The 18,428-nt window shown below is 32.7% G+C and overlaps 2 protein-coding genes across 3 annotated transcripts; both read right to left on the bottom strand.

Moving 5' to 3' along the window:
* Window positions 1-10,029: 10,029 nt before the first annotated feature.
* On the bottom strand, window positions 10,030-13,408 carry LOC103502081 (probable serine/threonine-protein kinase PBL9). 2 transcript variants are annotated; one of them, XM_008465902.3, is made up of 7 exons: window positions 12,929-13,408; window positions 12,613-12,707; window positions 11,867-12,192; window positions 11,565-11,700; window positions 11,335-11,477; window positions 11,092-11,215; window positions 10,030-10,935 (listed from the first exon to the last, which is right to left on the bottom strand). In XM_008465902.3, the coding sequence occupies exons 2-7, from the start codon at window positions 12,662-12,664 to the stop codon at window positions 10,502-10,504; spliced, it is 1,215 nt and encodes a 404-aa protein (XP_008464124.2). In that variant the 5' UTR covers window positions 12,665-12,707; window positions 12,929-13,408; the 3' UTR covers window positions 10,030-10,501. The 2 variants fall into 2 exon arrangements, with proteins under 2 accessions (XP_008464124.2, XP_008464125.2); XM_008465903.3 differs by lacking the exon at window positions 12,613-12,707 and having other exon boundaries at window positions 12,929-13,203.
* Window positions 13,409-15,001: 1,593 nt separating this feature from the next.
* Window positions 15,002-18,300, bottom strand: LOC103502083 (pentatricopeptide repeat-containing protein At1g07590, mitochondrial). Its single transcript, XM_008465906.3, has 2 exons — window positions 17,810-18,300; window positions 15,002-17,256 (listed from the first exon to the last, which is right to left on the bottom strand). The coding sequence occupies exons 1-2, from the start codon at window positions 18,137-18,139 to the stop codon at window positions 16,003-16,005; spliced, it is 1,584 nt and encodes a 527-aa protein (XP_008464128.2). The 5' UTR covers window positions 18,140-18,300; the 3' UTR covers window positions 15,002-16,002.
* Window positions 18,301-18,428: the final 128 nt, after the last annotated feature.

Below are 18,428 nucleotides of genomic sequence, written 5' to 3'. Positions count from 1 at the left end.
TCTCGATACCGTGGATTGCGTCGGGAAAGACGGCATCGAGAGAGGCTTTCCCGACACGTGACCAACACAGCGTCAGAAAAGCCTATCCCGACTCACTTCCCCTGATGTTTGTCCCGACACCGAGGACTGCGTCGGGAGATCCTTTTCCAACATATTTTTCACTACCCCCGACGTTTTTTGGTGTCGGGAAAATTCCGATTTCTTGTAGTGAATCTAGTTCTTCATGGAAGCTTGCTTACAAAGTTTTCAAGTTTGGTCATACTTCATTTCTCTTTCTTTATTCCTACAAAAAGAAAATAAGAATTCTATCAAATTTTAGTAAAGAGGTTAAACTAAAAATTAAAAAAAAAATATATATGTGCAAAATTTAAAAGAAAGCAGTAAAACGTGCAGAATTTATCATCAATGACTTCTTCTAAGCGTGCGGTCATTGATGCATTGTTTAAATTTTGCATTGTTTAGGTCGGTTACAGTAAAATTTAAAAGAAAGCAGTAAAATGTACCGAGTTTATCAACAATGACTTATTCTAAGTAGTTCAATTCATGCACACAAGTAGGAGAGGAATGATCAAAAGTATCTACAATAAATTCATCTATGTATTCATCAAGTAGATCATCTAAAGATTCAACATTATTGTCCAAACTTTCTAAATCTAGATTGTTTACATGTAAAGCATCATCACAAGAAAGTTTGTTACAATCATTAGCAAAATTGTCCAATGCTTTAACATGTGTGGGGACATCAAAAGAGAGATTTTCATGATAACATATTCCATGGAAGGATTATCTATCATAAAGTCAACATGCTCAAGAGAGGGATCGTGTTTAAGTTCTATGCCCACATGCATGCAATGTTCCAAGGAAGTTTCTTTTTGAGAAAATATCAAAGATTCACTAACATACTCACCTTTGTGTCAAATTTTAGATTTAATGAATTTTGTTCTAGTTCACATGAAGGTTTTTGAGCTAGTACTAGATTCTTTTTAGTATCACTTTCAATGGATTCATCTATATAAATGAAACTATCTAATAGTGAGTTTTCATCTTCACTTATAGCTAGCTCATAGTCTAATTCATACAAGGATTCATCTAAGTCATGATTCTCCTTAAAAGAAACATTTCCTTGCAAATATATGCATGGTCATATTCACAAAGAAAGTTTTTCATATCAAAAGCATACTCATCAAACAAATGGTACTTAAGAGATTCACAATCAATAACATCATGGTTTTCAAAATTGTTTCCAAATAAGCTATCACAAGCCACGGGAATAGGGTCAATAGATTCTAAAAAATTGAGAGAAAATTTTTCTATAGGATATTTCATGGATTCACATGTTAAAAGATATCCTATCTCCATCGAATTCTACAAACAAACAACCCTTATCAACATCTATAATTGCTTTTGCTGTTTTCATAAATCATTTGCGGGCATTTCAAGGACGGCATGCGAAGAATCTAAAGTAATAGTCAGCTTAGAGTCAGAAGATAATTCATGGACATAATGAATAGAATCCAAAAAACCTTGCTAAAACATATGAAATCAAGAGCAGAGACACAAATGTATAATGGTTTCAAGTTTGATTAAGAGTACTCAAGAGAGGTAGGGACCAAATATCATGAATAAAATGGGAGATATTGTAGTTCTTAAGCTTTCAATATTATTTCATCAGTTTGGGTTCTATCAATGCACAATCAGCATGAAGTTTGGCATGCACACGCTTCTTAGGATTTTAATTTATAAGGGGTTTACAAACAATTTTGATAATGACCCCAACCCAAGTTCTTGACGTAGAGCTGCAAAAGAATCATTGAAGCAACAAGATTGTTATTATAATTTTCTCATGAATTTACATTATCATAGCAGTCCCCTAAGCAAAATACTAATGGCTTATGTAGAATGTCTGTAACGACCCAACTTTTTATACTAAGCTGAGGTCGTTACTAAAAAGAAACAATGACAAGAGACACTTTTTGAAACGAGGGAAGAATAAATTTTCATTAAAAACGGAATATTAAAACACTAAAACATAAACGCGGAAGCAAAACTGAGTCCCCATATGGCATGTCACGGATCCTTCTTTGTCGCTTGCCAGCTTTCCTCTACCTTTACCTTCGCCTGAAATGTTAAACATAGAAAGAGTGAGTATAAACATATACTCAGTAAGGGACCTACTACTAGTCCCGCTAGGTGTCTGTTAACTTCCCATTAGAGTCCTGAAAATGGTACCCAATCTCTGGCACGTTCCCGAACACGTGCAACATGCGCTCCCGTAGGAACGAAAATCTGGTCTTCGGTGTCCCCGGGGAGCACCTAGGACATGCTGGTCTGTAATGAACCCGAGGGTAACACTAAGACAATCGGGATGGGAGGACCCCGTCGAATCACTCGAATCATATCTATATCCATGCTAGACTGGCGTCCCGTCGGACCACACAGTCCTAAATAGGTGGTGATCCCGAAGGACACCCATGCAGGTACGACTCTAATAGACAAAGTTAACAGAACACCCTATCCATAGCATGTAGCATAACATAACATCATAACATGGCATGAGTATTAATCTTAACGCCCTTAATCATATGATTAATATATCATGCATTAACAATCATCAACAGTCATCAACAACATACTACCGGTCATTAACATAACATCAGTCATCATCATCAATCATCAACATAATAATCTCAGTCATCATCATCAACATCAATACAATGACAGTCATTATCAGTAGCATCAAGTTATGCATTTTAGCTACCATCAATGCATAATCATAATTACATGCGGTCTCTTGAATTCAGTTCGAAGGTCTAGTAGGAGAATCTCTTACCTGGAGATTTTAGCCAAACAAGGTACTCCCTAGTTGACAGTAAAAATTCTCCAATTAACTTGATCCTAATTATAAAAGGAAAACTTAGTATCTTAATTAATGAAATTAGCAATTGGCTAACATCCAAAAATTCTCCCAAATTAATTAACTTTCTAAAAAAAAAGGGGTTGAAACCAATTCAACCTTGATTGGGAAAAATCCAAGATTTAAATCTTAAAAAGTTTAGCCAATTGAACCTTTACAAAAACTCTAAATAGATCCAAAATTAAATTAATAAAATATTAATTTAATTTTATTGGCTTACCAAGGTTAATCAGATGGAGATTGAAAAATCCTCTTATCCTTGATGAAAAATTCATCACTTTAAATCCTCAAGCTTCCAAAGAGACCAATCTTAACTTCAACTGAGGTGGCGACAATCTTAGAGAAGAAGATAAAGAACCTTTTTCTTTTTCCTTTATTTCCATCTTAAGCATTCTAATGCTATTTATAGACCCAAATAATAACAATAATTATTATTATTATTATTATTTCCTTTTCCTTTTCCTTTTAGGATATATATAAATAATACCAAAAAAATATACATATATCTTTATTCCCATTATCTTTCCTAAATAAATGCCTTAATCTTAGGCATTTATAACCATTAATAATAATAATAATACTTCTTTATTATTATTATTTTTCTCTCACCAAAATCTACAATAAACATATATATTTATTTAAACCATCATTTTCTCTTTTAAATAAATATATATCTTTTTCGTCCAATCAAATCAACCATATCTCTTCTCATGGATTATCTTCTTTTCTAAACAAATATAATTATATTCCATCATATAATTAACTTCACTTTTCCATATTATTAATTAAATATATATATCCACATATATATACTCAATTAATTACAATTCCACCAAAACTAATTTTTCCCTCCAAAATCTCAAATTAACTTAAATCCTCAATTCTTTTAATCAATCAAATCTTTTTCAATAAATCACTTATAACTTCCCACATGAATTATCTTAACCCAACCATAACAATTTCACTCCAGAATCAATATTTATCTTTCTACATAATAATTAATTATCTTCCACAATAACTAATTATTATTTATCTTTCTCCAAAGTAATTATTCTTTTACAAATAATTGTATTTTTCCAAAATATAATTATTTTACTTTTTCTCCTTACTAAATATCCTTTCCCCAAAATACAACTATCTTTTCCTTAAATAATTATACTTCAACAAATATAATTATCTTTTCCTTTAACATAATAATTATATATATATTTCCACATATACATATAATTATTAAATCTCCAACAAACTTTTCACCCCACAATTTAATTAAATAACGTCCATAATTATTTAATTAAATTCAACTTCAACAACACTAAAAATCCACAACTTTACTTAATCCTCTTAACCTACCATTTAATCTAAAAACTCGACAAACTCCACATGCCAAAACCTTTAATTAATTAAATATTCATTTAATTAATTAAATATTCATTCAAGAAATATTTAATTAATTTCAATTCTCACATAACTCAAATAATTCTCATTAATTGGATTCAAAATAACGCCCAATAAATTAAATCTAGATAAACAAAATTAAGATAACTGACTCCAAAATTATCTAAATTTTTGGGGCGTTACAATGTCAAACTACATAAAGTTATGAAATCTAGAGAGATAATAAATCGGTACTATGAATACCAACACTCTTGCAACATAGACTTTTAAGCATTTCAAGACGGGAAAATGAAGTGAATAACACACATAGGCAATACATGTGGATGAGAGAAACCTGATACCAACTAACTGCAGAAAATGAAAACATGGTTACGGGTTAGAGAATGGTTCAATTAAAAAAGTCAAAATTATGCCCCTTAAAGGTTAGTGCAATGCTCGACCACAAGCTCCAGTGACACAAAAAAAGGCCACATGCCAAACTAAGACAAAAATAAACCAAAACCCTCATAATGACACCATGTAAAGTACCTTTACTCTAAAATCGGACAACCCAGGATGGAATTCTCAAGAACGGTCTTCAACTTAGCCAACGAGGGTTTGGAATCAAGAACCATGGAGTTGGGATTTGACTGTGGAGCATTTTCTTTTGAAGACGACTTGGGTTTCCGAGGGGGTCTATCGCCCTGGATTCCGAAGTCATTAGGGCTAGGAGAAGAAGATGACAGTGGATCGGGAAGATGGGTTTCTCGTAAGATAAGGTTTCTTGGCTGCATAAAGTGCTTCATTTTACAGAAATGGAAATTAAGAGATAGGAAGAGTGAAGATGAAGAAGACGAGAGAGCGAGAGAGAATGGGAGATAAGAGAGTTGACGTTAGAGAAGAAAGAGCCCGAAATTTGAAATGAGTGAGAAGATGGATGGATGTCTTTTCAAAAATATAACAAAGAGATCCAAAATATTTACTCTGTATAGAACAATTCTAAAAATGGAAAAAGCTTACAGGCTCGCCATGAAAAATACCAAAAATGCCCCGTCAACAATGCGCGTAATATATTTGGTAACGTACGTAATATATTTGGTACACGATCCTTTAGATTTGGCTATTATTTGGTACACAATTGTTTAGATTTATTTTTTCAATTCTATCATTTAATTTGGTTACACGATCATTTAATTAATTGGGTTACATGATCGTTTAGATTTGGCTACACGGTCATTTTGATTTGGGGCCAAATCTAAACGATTTTTTTTTTCAAAATTTGGTACTCGATCGTTTAGATTTAGCTAAACGATTTTTTTCAAGATTCTTACACAATCTTTTAGATTTGGTTACCTTAATCTAAATGGTTAAACAATTTTTTTAAGATTCTTTATACACGATCTTTTAGATTTTGTTACATTAATCTAAACAACGTAAAAAAACAAAAGAAGAAAGACGATGCACACAATGAACGAAAAAAAAAAGAGAAAAACAAGAAAGAAGTCAGATTCTAAACGACGTAAAAAAAGAAGAAGAGTAAAGGAGAAAGATGATAAAAATATCGCAAAGAAAGGAGAAAGATGGAAGGACAAACCTGAAATATTTAAAAAATGACTAACTTTATGGGCTTTGTTATACGGGTCATAAATATTTTAGTATTTTGTTATATTTACGAAAGTTTCCCTTGTTTTTATTATAAAAATAGAAGAAGGCAGAGAAATGAAGTTTTTTTTTTCTAGAATTAATCGTACTTAGAATTACATTTCCATAATCATAATTTTTTAGAATTTTGATCCATAATTTATGTGTATGTAAGGGTAAAAAAGAAAACTAATTTAAAAGAAAGAATTCCAAATATAGTAATTAAAATCAAAATATTCACATATGTATATATATATATAGCAATATTTAGTTAAATAACAAAAAAAAAACTCTTGAATTTTGTAGTTTGTGTCAAAAATAATCTGAACTTTCAAAAGTTTAAAAAATACTCCTAAAACTTTTTAAAATAATTCAAAAATATCTTACCGTTAGTTTTGGATCGAATCAATTAAAGTTTTGTTTAAAAAATATCCCTAAACTATTGAAAAAGTTTCATAAATATCTTTAAGCTTAAAAAGTGATAAAAAAAAATACTCTCATTTATCCAAATTTTATACCAAATTTCTCACCAACTAAAATAAAAACCTAAATTTTAAGTTAAAATCATAGTCTCAGTTCTATTTGACCATTAACACATAGTGATTGATCATGAACATTAATTGTCACATAAAAAATGTATTTGACCATTAACACAAAGTGATAGTCTGATAGATCTATCAGTGCAAGATTTTCTTTTTTTACCAATTATCGTTTCAGTATGTTTTAAGGAGAAATTTTCGTTTTGGAACTTTATGAGATTTTATGCAGTGTTATTTTGTAACCAAAATCAAAAAAATAAAATAAAATAAATAAATAAATATTTATTATTTTCAAGTGAATAAACATGTTTATTATTTATATTATATTTACATTATACTTATATTAGTGTCATTTGATGTTTATTTTATGTGATTTGTGGATTTTTTAGGATGTGTTAAAAATATTGATTCACCCCTTCTATTGATGTCAAACACATGAAAATGTGAAAATACCAATAGAAATATCGAATATCGATGGAAATTTAAAACTATGGTTTTTATTTTAAGTACTAAAAAAATTTCAAAATATCTTCATTGATCCAATTTTTACACCAGATTTTTTAAGCTTAAAGGATATTTATGGAACTTTTCAATATTCATGAGTATTTTTTAACAAAACTTTTCAATAATTCATGAGTATTTTTTAAACAAAACTTTAACAATTTCCATCCAAAACTAACGACAATGGTATTTTTTAACCCTTTTGAAAGTTTAAGGGCATCTTTTAACTTTTATTTGGTCTCAATATTTTTTATTTTATTTTATATGTTTTTAGTACTTATATAAATATTTATTTTGATGTCTCTGTTTTCAAATGTGGTTTTTTAAAAAATATAACAACCGACAAATATTTACACTATAATACTATATTGTATAGAACAATTTTGAAAAAAAAAAGGTTCACAAGCCCACAAGCCCACAATGTAAAATACCAAAATTACCTTGATCAACATGCGATAAATCGACCACATGTGCGATACACAATCGTGTAGAACAATTTTGTAGATTTTGAGACAAGATCATGGACATAACATGTCCCAAGATGCCCCGAAATGAAAGAATTCCCTTTAATTCATTTGATATCGAACATACAATTAACTGAGATGGTCTGAGATGAAAGACAGATCTACACCATCCTATACTTCACTTTAAACGACGACTTTCAAATTTAAATGATTGTGTAGATCATGATACATGATCTCGGGCCTTAGTTGCATCGAGATGCCCCGGAATGAAAGAATTCGACCCTTAATTCATTTGATCTCGGGTATACAATGCCCCAAGATAACTCGGGATGAAAGAATTCTTCATTTAGTTATCAGATATCGAGCCTTAGTGGCACCGAGATAGCCCGAGATGAAAGGATTCTAACTTTATTTTATTTAATTATGGGCATACATTGTCCCGAGATTCCCTAGGATGAAAGATTTTTGTCTTTAGTTATTCGATCTGAGGTCTTAATTACATTTAGATGACTTGAGATTAATAAATCGCAAATAAGATATAAATCGCAAACAGATATATGGAATTTATGAAAAAATGATCATATATCATGAGCTTTTCTTATTCTGTTATACTATATATTTTGGGTTTTGTTACATTTATGTAAATTACTCTTTTCAAAATGTTTTAATACAGGCATTTTTAGAAAGTGATCACTAAAGAATTAAAAAAGCTTGAAGTTGAAATTAGTAGTATCAAAATAAAACCTCAAACACTAACCGTGGAAGAACCAAAATAAATCAAAATTATATTTAAACACAATTTTACCAAATTGTATTTAACATAAATTTTAGGAGAAAAAAAATCTACACATTTATTTCCAACTTTGTAGTTTTTCTGTTGTAGTTTCTGGAGGCCAAGGAACTATCTCCATCCAAGTTCATGTTTTTAGAAGGATTTCTAGACTTTCTTCGATTTATCAAATGAGTATTCTTCCCCATAGAATGGGACAACTGTTTGATGTCAAATTTTGGTTAGGAAGAGTTAACCAACCTCAAGATTTCCTCAACAGAGAATTTGTCAAATTTTATCATATTTTTCCCTTCTCATTCCCCTTTCCTGTATTCCTTATCCTAACAAGATTTCACATCGGTTTGCATAAGATTGACCAAACAAAACATGTCTGTATGCGAGCTCAAAGCCCTACTCATACTGGACTTCTGGTTACTGGGCAGATCTTAGGCTCAACCTCACTCCCCAATCTATTCCTTTTAACTTCTTTTCTACCTACCCCCAACAAACAAATTTAACAAATAGATACACCACTTATAAATAATTGTGTTTTATTTTCTCTTCACGTTGATGTGATGTGACCTTTTTTAAGTAGATCTCATATCACTTCTTTTAAAAGCTATAACTTTTCTTTTATACGAAAAGCCATATTTCTTAGTTGTGAAACATATTCTATATGACTTTGTGTCACATCATTAAGGCCTACATTCTAAAGAAACATCTCCAAGCAAACAATAGTAATAATAAAAACAAAAACAAAATCAATAATGTAAAAATAAAATCATTTACGTCCACCTATTTGGAATTGCATAGACCTCATGAAAAATGCTATGAAATTTGAAAATAATTTGTGGAAGTACTTCCTTACCAATCTATTTTTGTAGCCTTATATAGTTTGTCCATTAAAATTGGGTTAATTATTAGATGTAACGTTTGTTTTTGTCTTATTTATTATACCTTTTCTATATAAGGAATAAAAACATCCAAACCTAACAAATTATTTGTGGTTATGATGTATTGAAATATTCCAATTAATTTATTATGTTGCACTTGAAATAGTATAAGCTCTTGCCCATTTTTAAGGGTTATCAACCAAATTAATATTTAAATATCTAATTTCATTTCATGTGTTTTTCTAAATAGTGCAATTTGTCACATCTATAAAATAATATGCTAGCACTTGAAAATCCAAAAATCAAATAGACTTACTCTTAAAAATCTTGAATCAAACACACGTCTTATTCAAAACTTGATTAAAGTAAATGCAAAGATAAGTGCCTATAAAATACTTATAATGTAAATTTCTATTCTTTTTAAATCTTAACCTTTTATGCATCATCTATGAAAATTATCGAAACTACGCATTGGACGCTCGACTCTTACTACTTGCTCCCTTGATATCAATCAACCTCACAACTCTTGTTAGTCACATGCTTTTATATATAGAGAGAGAGAGAATGAAAATGAGAATGATTTGCAAGAGATAACAGAGAGAACGAAGAGTGAAAAACACTCTAAAAGTGAGATTAGCAAAAGGAGGATCCCAACCGACATGCACAATCTTCTATTTGGTAATCACAACACACTAATATCATGTAAGTAAAATGTCAAAAAAAACATTAAAAAGAAAATGTATGCCATTTAAATGGATCATCAGAAAAAACAAAAACAAAAACCAAAATATAACGTATCGTAATTGGTTAAAAAAACTAAGAATATATTAAAACTTGCAGAAAGGTAAATGAACAGGAATTTTCTATTTTGTCGATTACTTTTTACTCTTGATAACAACAAATGTATAAAGAAGAAATTTTTTGCTCAAAGGTATAAAAACTTTAGCCTTTCCATACCTCCAGAATACATGAACAAACATGATAGCAGGTAAGTTCCATTATTGCTCAAGTCATCTACTACATTCAAGCTTTCCCTATCTAAATTTCTTTTCCCCTTCCCAACTACCACAAAAAAAGAAGAGAGAGAAAAAAAAAGGTGATCCCGACCGAGCAATTTCTTTACAGAATACAAACTGAAGCAGCAAGTAAAATTTTGATGCATCCTTCCCCATCTCAGCTTCAGCGGTAACGAAAACGTAGAGATGGAACTGCTATAATCGATCTAGATTCGGTAGCATTCAGCAGAGAAATCATACATTAGAAATCAAAGAATCCGAAACAAAACATTACTCGTGTTCGAATCAACTACGAAAACTGTACAGTTTCTGTACATTCAACATTGGAGTGCACTGCTTAGATCCTCAGTTTTGTTGCAAACCATCCAATCTAGTTGCCTGATTACAGTCCTATATATAGAGAGCTGAAACTGGAGACCGGGGGTAAGCTTGAGCGTTATTTGGATTACGGGCATCATCAGCACTATGCCTTCGGGCACGACGATTATTGGTTGAGTTCCTGTTGCTAGTAGGCAACGTGGAATCCTGTAGTTGCTCTAGTTCTTTTACGACATCATTCATGTTTGGTCTTAGTTTGGGATTAATAGATAGGCATCTTAGCGCAAGCATAGATGCCTTGTAGGCTCCATCCAATGAATACTGGCCCTCAAGACGACTATCGATGATTCGAAAAATCTTACGTTTATTTGCAAGGTAAGGTTTTGCCCATTCCACAAGATTGTGTTCTCTAGCTGGTCGATTCTTGTCAATTGCTCTCCTTCCACATAATATTTCTAGTAGGACAACTCCGAAGCTATACACATCACTCCAAGTAGTTAGATGACCTAGAGCAAGTGAGAAAGAAAATAGACTATCAAACTTAAGATATCAATTGGCAATTCAAAATTTGTACTTTTCTTTATCATGAAATAAAGCAAAATCAAGTTGCAATTTATCTTGACAATGTGACGGCAGGAGTTTCTGTTTCTGTAGAATATTACCTGTAGCCAAATATTCCGGGGCTGCGTATCCATAAGTTCCCATCACCCTAGTCGAGACGTGGCTTTTATCACCCGTTGGGCCGTCTTTAGCCAACCCAAAATCTGAGAGTTTGGCATTGTATTTCTGAATCCAAAAGAAAACAATGTTATAGGCCGACTTCAAAATAAAAAAGTAATCAACTACTATGCAAGTTGCCACTCACATATCATACCGTAGAGTGCACGATTTTGACAATTACTTACAGAGTCTAGTAGGATATTCGACGTCTTGAAGTCACGGTAGATCACTTTCCTTTCATCACTGTGGAGAAAGGCCAGCCCTTTTGCAGCACCAAGTGCAACCTTTAAGCGTAGGCTCCAAGAAAGAGGTTGGAAATAGGATCCCCCTAGAACATTATTATGAAAAGATCTAAAATTAATGAAGTCCTTTTCCTTAAGTGGAATCAAAGGGCTGCTGATAAGAAAATACTTACTTCGAAACAAATGGTTTTCCAAGCTCCCACGAGGCATGAATTCGTAAACAAGCAAACGGTGTTCATCCTCCAAGCAATAGCCGACCAACCTCACAAGGTGACAGTGAGAAAGTTGGCCTAGAAAATTCACTTCGGCCTATGCGGAAATGAAACATGAGATTAGATGATCTGTAGAGCATATAAACTGACAAGCAGATATACTAAAAGCATCATTTATATGCTAAGAAAAGCTAATGAGGAAAAGTACACATGAATTGCTAAACTGAGACATCTCGGCTTGTGATTTCAAGGAGCTAACTCACCAACCATTCTCTGTGCCCTTGAAAACCATCTTGGTTAAGCCTTTTGACTGCAATAACCATTCCGGTGCCAGGTTTGGCTGCAGCAAAGGAATGCTCATCAATCCAACCCTTGAAAACAGAACCAAAACCACCTTCTCCTACCACACTATCAGGACGAAAGTTCCTGGTGGCTGCTTTAAGCTCTGTGAAACTGAAGCTCTTCAAATTGGAAGACTGCAAAATTTCGCCTTCAGTTCGTGGAGTTGGTGGCATTGAGAGCAAATTGATCTTGCTATTTGTACTACCAATATCGTTTCCATCAGTACTCACAGCATTAGAATTCACTCCTGCACAAAGAAATCACGACCTTAAAAAACTCGCTCTTGTTTAATCAAATAAATTAAACCGAGACTGTCTCTACGTGTGTACTTTTTACAAAATCCGTTTCAAAATACTTTCAGTTTAAGCAAACATCTTGATGTCTGGAAATTCAATAAAAGGAACGTATTCTTGCATATCATACAATCGTTTTCTCAACGCAACACTTTGCGAAACATCCATGATCCACTTTTCACTTCAAACTAGTCAATTGAACCATATAAAGCTCATCATTTCATCTATTTTGCAGACTTGAGTTAAGCTTGGTAAAAGTGAAGACATCTCGCTACATAAATCTAAAATTCTACAAGCCTAAACTAAACAACAAGTGACCCAAACAATTTCCACCAAATTGCTTCATTAGCTAAGTAAAGAAAGCCTTCAAGTACCTGTATTACATGAGTTCTCAGCTTTGATTCTGGTACTTAAGCAGACACCCATTTGAAAAAACAAGAAACTCCCCAACCTCCAGAGGCTTAGTACTCTACACAACCAATAAACATGAAATCAGCACTCTTAGATTGCACAGCTAACAACTATTTCCTAATTTCCAAAACAAATTTCCATCAGAATGAAGAAAAACACACAGCAAGGGGGGTACTTCTATTCCAATCCAAAAATTGAAATTTAAAGCAAAACATGAGGAGACAAGATAAAACAAGCCAAACCCATATGAAGAAATGAACAGAAAATGATGAAACTCACATCTCTTCTCGAATCAATCAGCAAACAAAACGAAATAGAAAAAAGAAGGGGGGTTTTCTATGTTCCCAATACACTCTGAAGGTCGCTAATGGGGAGTATTCCAGATGGGGAAATTTAGAATCAATGGGGGAGTGATTTCAGATAAACATGTGGAAGGGAAGGGTGTTGTTGTTATAGTTGTTGAGCCGCTTGATTTGGGTCGACGGCTTAAAGATTTGGAAGCTTTTTTTTTGTATTTGTTTCTTTCGATGGAAACTTTAGACAAGTTGAGGATTCAAAAATCTAATTGAATAGAAGCTTATGGTCTATGGAGTCCTTTTTCCAACTAAAACAACATTCATCCTCGTGACCCATCAAAATTTGTGGGGCTCTGTTTTCTTCCTTACACTTGTCCAAGTTGCCGACTTTTCTTTCTTTTTGCATTTGTTGGATAATCCAATGGGAAATTTAGCTTTTTTTTTCTAAGTGTGGTGTTAAGCCAGCCAGTTTTGATATTAAACTAACTTTTGGGATTTTGTTTTTCTTTCTTGTGGGTTGTGTTTTTGTATTTGTACTTGGCATAAATTGGTATCTGAAATGACATGTGAAGGAGTTTTAAGAGTGTGAAGTATTTAATTCATTAGGATGAGGTGATGACTAGGATGTGAGTTGGTATTATTGACTTGTTAACTCTTAAGGTGTTTTGTCACCTTTTAAACTGAGGTGAGTGATCTTTAGGGTCTCTATGGAAAACTGTATTATTGAGAATTAGATTGATTTCTGGGATGTCTGAGTAAGTGAGAATAAAATCAAAATGGAATAGTAAAACGTGAAAAGGGCAAAAAAAAAAAAAAAAAAGAAAATGGTTGAATTGTAAACCATTGAAATAAAATAAGTTTTTTACTAAAAATCTAGTCTAAAACACTCAATCTAAATATAAGTTTTTTATTACATCTATCGCATTATGTTTTAGAGTTTTAATTATAATAGTTCTACTTTCAACTATTATTAATTCATAATTAACTAAATAATTAGTATCTCTTTGTTATAGTTTACTATTTCCTCCTACTTCATCTTCATTTCTCATAGTGTTTACTAAACTAGTCTACATCTTAAACAAATATTTTTATAACGTCCATAATAATATATAGCTCTAGGAACTAACATCCTCTTATTTTTATGTATTAGAACCCAATTTCAAATTTCTTTTTACAACGATATCGTAACTAAAACATAGAATAAACGAATCAAACCTCTAAATTTGAGGTTGATAACATAAGCACTATGTAATCTAGTGAGCTCATGTTGAAAAAAAAAATTATTGTTGTTTGTATTACATATATGTCACTTACCTCATATGTGGAATAAATTGTACCATTGTACTACATGTTGCTTTCCCAAATTTTAAAGGTTATTGTACTTGCACCTTTTTAGTTTGTCTTATTTCATTTTCAACTTTAAAATGTTCAGGATGTGTTTTGATTTTTTGGGTTTCTGTCTAATGGATGAGCTTTCAATTTTAGAAAAAGCCTAATAAATTTTTAACCTGTCTTTTTAGTTTATTGTTAGAACCTATTTATTATGGTGTGATAAAAGTTTTGTGAATAGTCTCGAGATCTTATCAGAGAAATTAAATTTCAACTTTCAATTTGATAAACTAAATTTCAACTTTCAATTTGATAAACTAAATTTCAACTTTTAAAATCGACTCATTTTAAAGAATGGAGGGACCAACTTTTTTGCTTTTATTTTCCACCACATATTTTACCAAAATTGTTAGAAACAAAATTGCAAATTTAAGATTCTCCAATAGATTAATTAAAATTTGAAACATTTTCAATATTTAAAAAATTAAATTTATTAGACACAATTGAAAATCTAGTGACTAAATAAACAATTGTAAAATTAAGATTAAAATTAGGAATCCTAATAGAACATTTAAAAAAATTTAGAGACCCAAGTTTAAAAGTTAAGATGCTTTAAATATCACTTGATCCCTTCTCTTAGGGAAAAAAATAATAAAAAATAATCTCATTCAAAACCTAAAGTAAACACGCAAATGTTTCTTAATTTTCGATTTAATATCAAACAATATTCATATGAAATACCTTCAAATTGCAATTTTGGTTCAATAAACTAATCCAAAGAACATGGACTACAACGGTAGTTCTTATCAAATAAATAATTGTCTCTTTTCTTCAAACAAGTTGAGAAAATAATGTCACGAGAAGAAGGGACCCAACATGTTTGCTAATTACTCCCTTTACTTTTTCTTCTTCCTTTCTATTTCCCTTTCGAAGGCCCTCCCTTGGTAGGACAGCGCTTCCTCCCCAGCCTTCTTTTGCAAAATCATTCACAAGAAAGGACCTCAATTGAGATATATTCATCTAATCACTATCCTGTTATGATCTACACTCATGAATCATACATTTTCTTTAAAAGCAAATTACTCCGTCCCTATCTTCATTCTTTACTTTCTTGTGATTATCAGTAAATCCTTTGCCTTCTAAAACTTCATCTTGTGGTTTTGTGAGGCTTAAATATGATGATCCAATAAATCTTCATTTTCAGGATGCGAGGAGTTGAAAAAATACAACAGATGAACACAGAAACAGATGAACACAGAGAGGGAAATGGGGTGTTTTTTTTTTTTTTTTCTTCTCTCAGGGTTTGTGAAATCCAGAAACCAAACACTCCTAAGTCGTGGACAAAGATTATAATATCCCCTCATCCAAGCGAAGTCAATGGCAACTTACTTTTGAGATTTGACTTCTTTCTTGGACTTTGAGAAGTCTGCATTGTGGTTCACGGTGGGGTTACTACCTGTTAATCAACCACTTGTCAGCCAAGTTGGCACGAGGTACCCACAGCTTATTGATTGACTGCCGACAGCTGACAGAGTAATAAGAATCTAGCAGAGGTGAAGTTTGGATCATTCATAACAACATTACCTATTGTTTGAGCTATTAATATCATCACCCAATCCAAAGAAACTCTTAAAATATTAAAACTTAGGTAGGTGACCACATGAGATTAGCTTTTTGATCATTGACCAATGACCGACTGTAGAAATCATATCAATGGTTCAAACTCTTTTAGCTTTGAAACTGCTCAGAAAGTTTGATCAAACTGTAGGTTTCGGAGTCAGGCCTAGCTCCTCCTATGATCATCCTTCTCAAGAGATTTGGATTATGAATCTTGGCCTTCACATAAGCTTTGATCAATATGTTGTAAACGAATGTGTACCTCGTATACTTTGCTTCTTTGAGTTCCTTGAATAGCTTTTCAGTATTTTCAATGTCTCCCCTCTCTGCCAGAATCTCAATCATTGAAAGAGTGGTTTCCAACCATGGGGTTGACTTCCTAACTATCTTGGTGCTGCTTGTTGTATTTGATCCCAGATCTAGTGTTTTCAAGGCTTCCTCCACCAAACCAGCTTTCAAGCAACCTAAAGCCAGATGTCGAAAGGTTATGGCATTTGGTTTGCACCCATTTTCTTCGATTTTCCTAAATATTTCTGTTGCCTTTTTAATCAACCCATGTCTGCAATAGACAGATAAAATCGAATTGAATTGATCGGTGGCTTTAATTCCTCTTTTGGTTTTCATCTCTAGCCAGAGCTCTTCAGCGCGGCTTAGTAAACCAATTCTGCCAAATGCTTCAATTGCCAGTATAAAACTTTTAGACGGGATGTGGGGAAATCCTTGTATGGTACCCCAAGTCCTTTCTAGCTCTTTCTCCTTCTTCAAATAGCCGTACAAGATGATTAGGACATCGTAGGTCGACCAATTATTCCCAGCGATTGATTTTTCTATAGCCTCAACGTAGGCTTCAACCACAATATACAACTTTGCCACAGCATGTGCAGTAGCTACTATGCAGTAAGATACCTCATTTGGTTCAACTTTAGCTCGTTTCATATCACTAAATACCCTCATCAACCCTTCAATGTTGTGTTCATTGGCTTCTATTTTCATAAGAATGTTATATGTAGAAACATGCAATGGCACTTTATCAGCCTTCATCTGGGAAAGAATTTTTGGGATAATTTTCCTACGACGAAAAGATGAATGGAGTATAATGAGGCGGTTAAAAACTAAGTGTGATATGCTATGGCCAACTTCCCTCATTTTTCTCATGTAAGCTAGTGAAAGTCTAATTGCTCCCTTATCTAAACATGCAATGACAAGATTGTTGAAGAGCAACTCTCCTTGAAATTCCACAGGGATATTAGAAAAGAGCTTCTCACCTTGTGATATGCCATGGTGTTTGATCGTAAATTCCAAAAGATAGGAGTAGTCCAATTCATTTATCCGATATGGTTTCTCCCTAATCACCCACTCCATAACCTGCCGAGAACAGAAGACAAATCCAAATTAACTAAGGGGTCCAGAAGACAAATCTTGCTCCTATTTTTCTAGGGACTAATCCAAATTAATAACAATTGCCCTGTTAGATACTCAAGTAACAAGGGCAATTCTTCATTACTTTTTAGATTATAAAGCAAGCATGGTGTAGCCATGAACTAAAAGCACACAACATTATACTAAGAAACAGAGTAATCAAAGAAAAAGAAAATGTCTTCGTATATGCACTGTGAAGTGATAACATCTAATGGAAGTTAAGAGCATACAATCTCTAGCTTCACATCCTCATAGTCTTCGTGGAGAAGATATCGCAACCAAATTCACACTTTCCGCAACTTTCAACTTTTTAACGATTTAAGAAAATACTTCAAATTTCTATTTTTTTTCGTTGTTTTCTTCTCAATTTTATCCTTAAAGACACAAGAATAAACTAACCAGTACAGCGAAATCGACTAAGATTCAAATTAGAATTCACAACAACTAAGAAAACATAAAACGAAAATGGAGTTATAAAGAGGGAGATGGAGATAGGAACCTCGAGTGCCCGCTTGTTCCTTTCAAACTTCCTAAGGCGATTAATAGTATGAAAAATGTCGCCTCGATGAATAGGAAAACCATCGCCCATCCAACTCCTGAAGGCATACCCAACCGATTCTCCCTTCGGTATTCTCTCAATTCTCAAAGACAAGCATTTGGGTCCCTCCAATTCTGACTCAGAAAAGTTCGCCGACAAGTTGTCGGGAATTTGAGTACAAAGAAAGTTGAATCGGAAGGGGATTGTACCGACCGTTGAAGGAGTGCTGGAAACTGTTCGACGAAATGCTTGAATGAGCCTATACCCAGAGAAAAAATCCCCCGTTCGCATATTTAGATTGAAGAAATGTTGAGAATCGGAGAGTGGGTTTAACAAATTATTGCTGAAGTATTGCGGCAAAAAGCTGAAGGTTCAAGGGGTTTCATGGTTTCATGGCCATTATGGAACCAAATTTGCAAAAATTTATCTCCTCAAATTTTACATTTACTAACCTTTATTACTCGCGAAACACTCATTTTCATGTTCACTCTCAATAAATTTTAAATTATTATAATCAATTAAGTTTATCTTTTCTCTATCACCCAACTGTCTTTATATCCTCGTCAACAATTGAAATTGA

Source organism: Cucumis melo, chromosome 11 (genome assembly GCF_025177605.1).
Source record: "Cucumis melo cultivar AY chromosome 11, USDA_Cmelo_AY_1.0, whole genome shotgun sequence".
NCBI lineage: Eukaryota > Viridiplantae > Streptophyta > Magnoliopsida > Cucurbitales > Cucurbitaceae > Cucumis > Cucumis melo.
The sequence above is the reverse complement of the archived record's forward strand: the minus strand, read 5'-3'. Positions and strand labels throughout refer to the sequence as shown.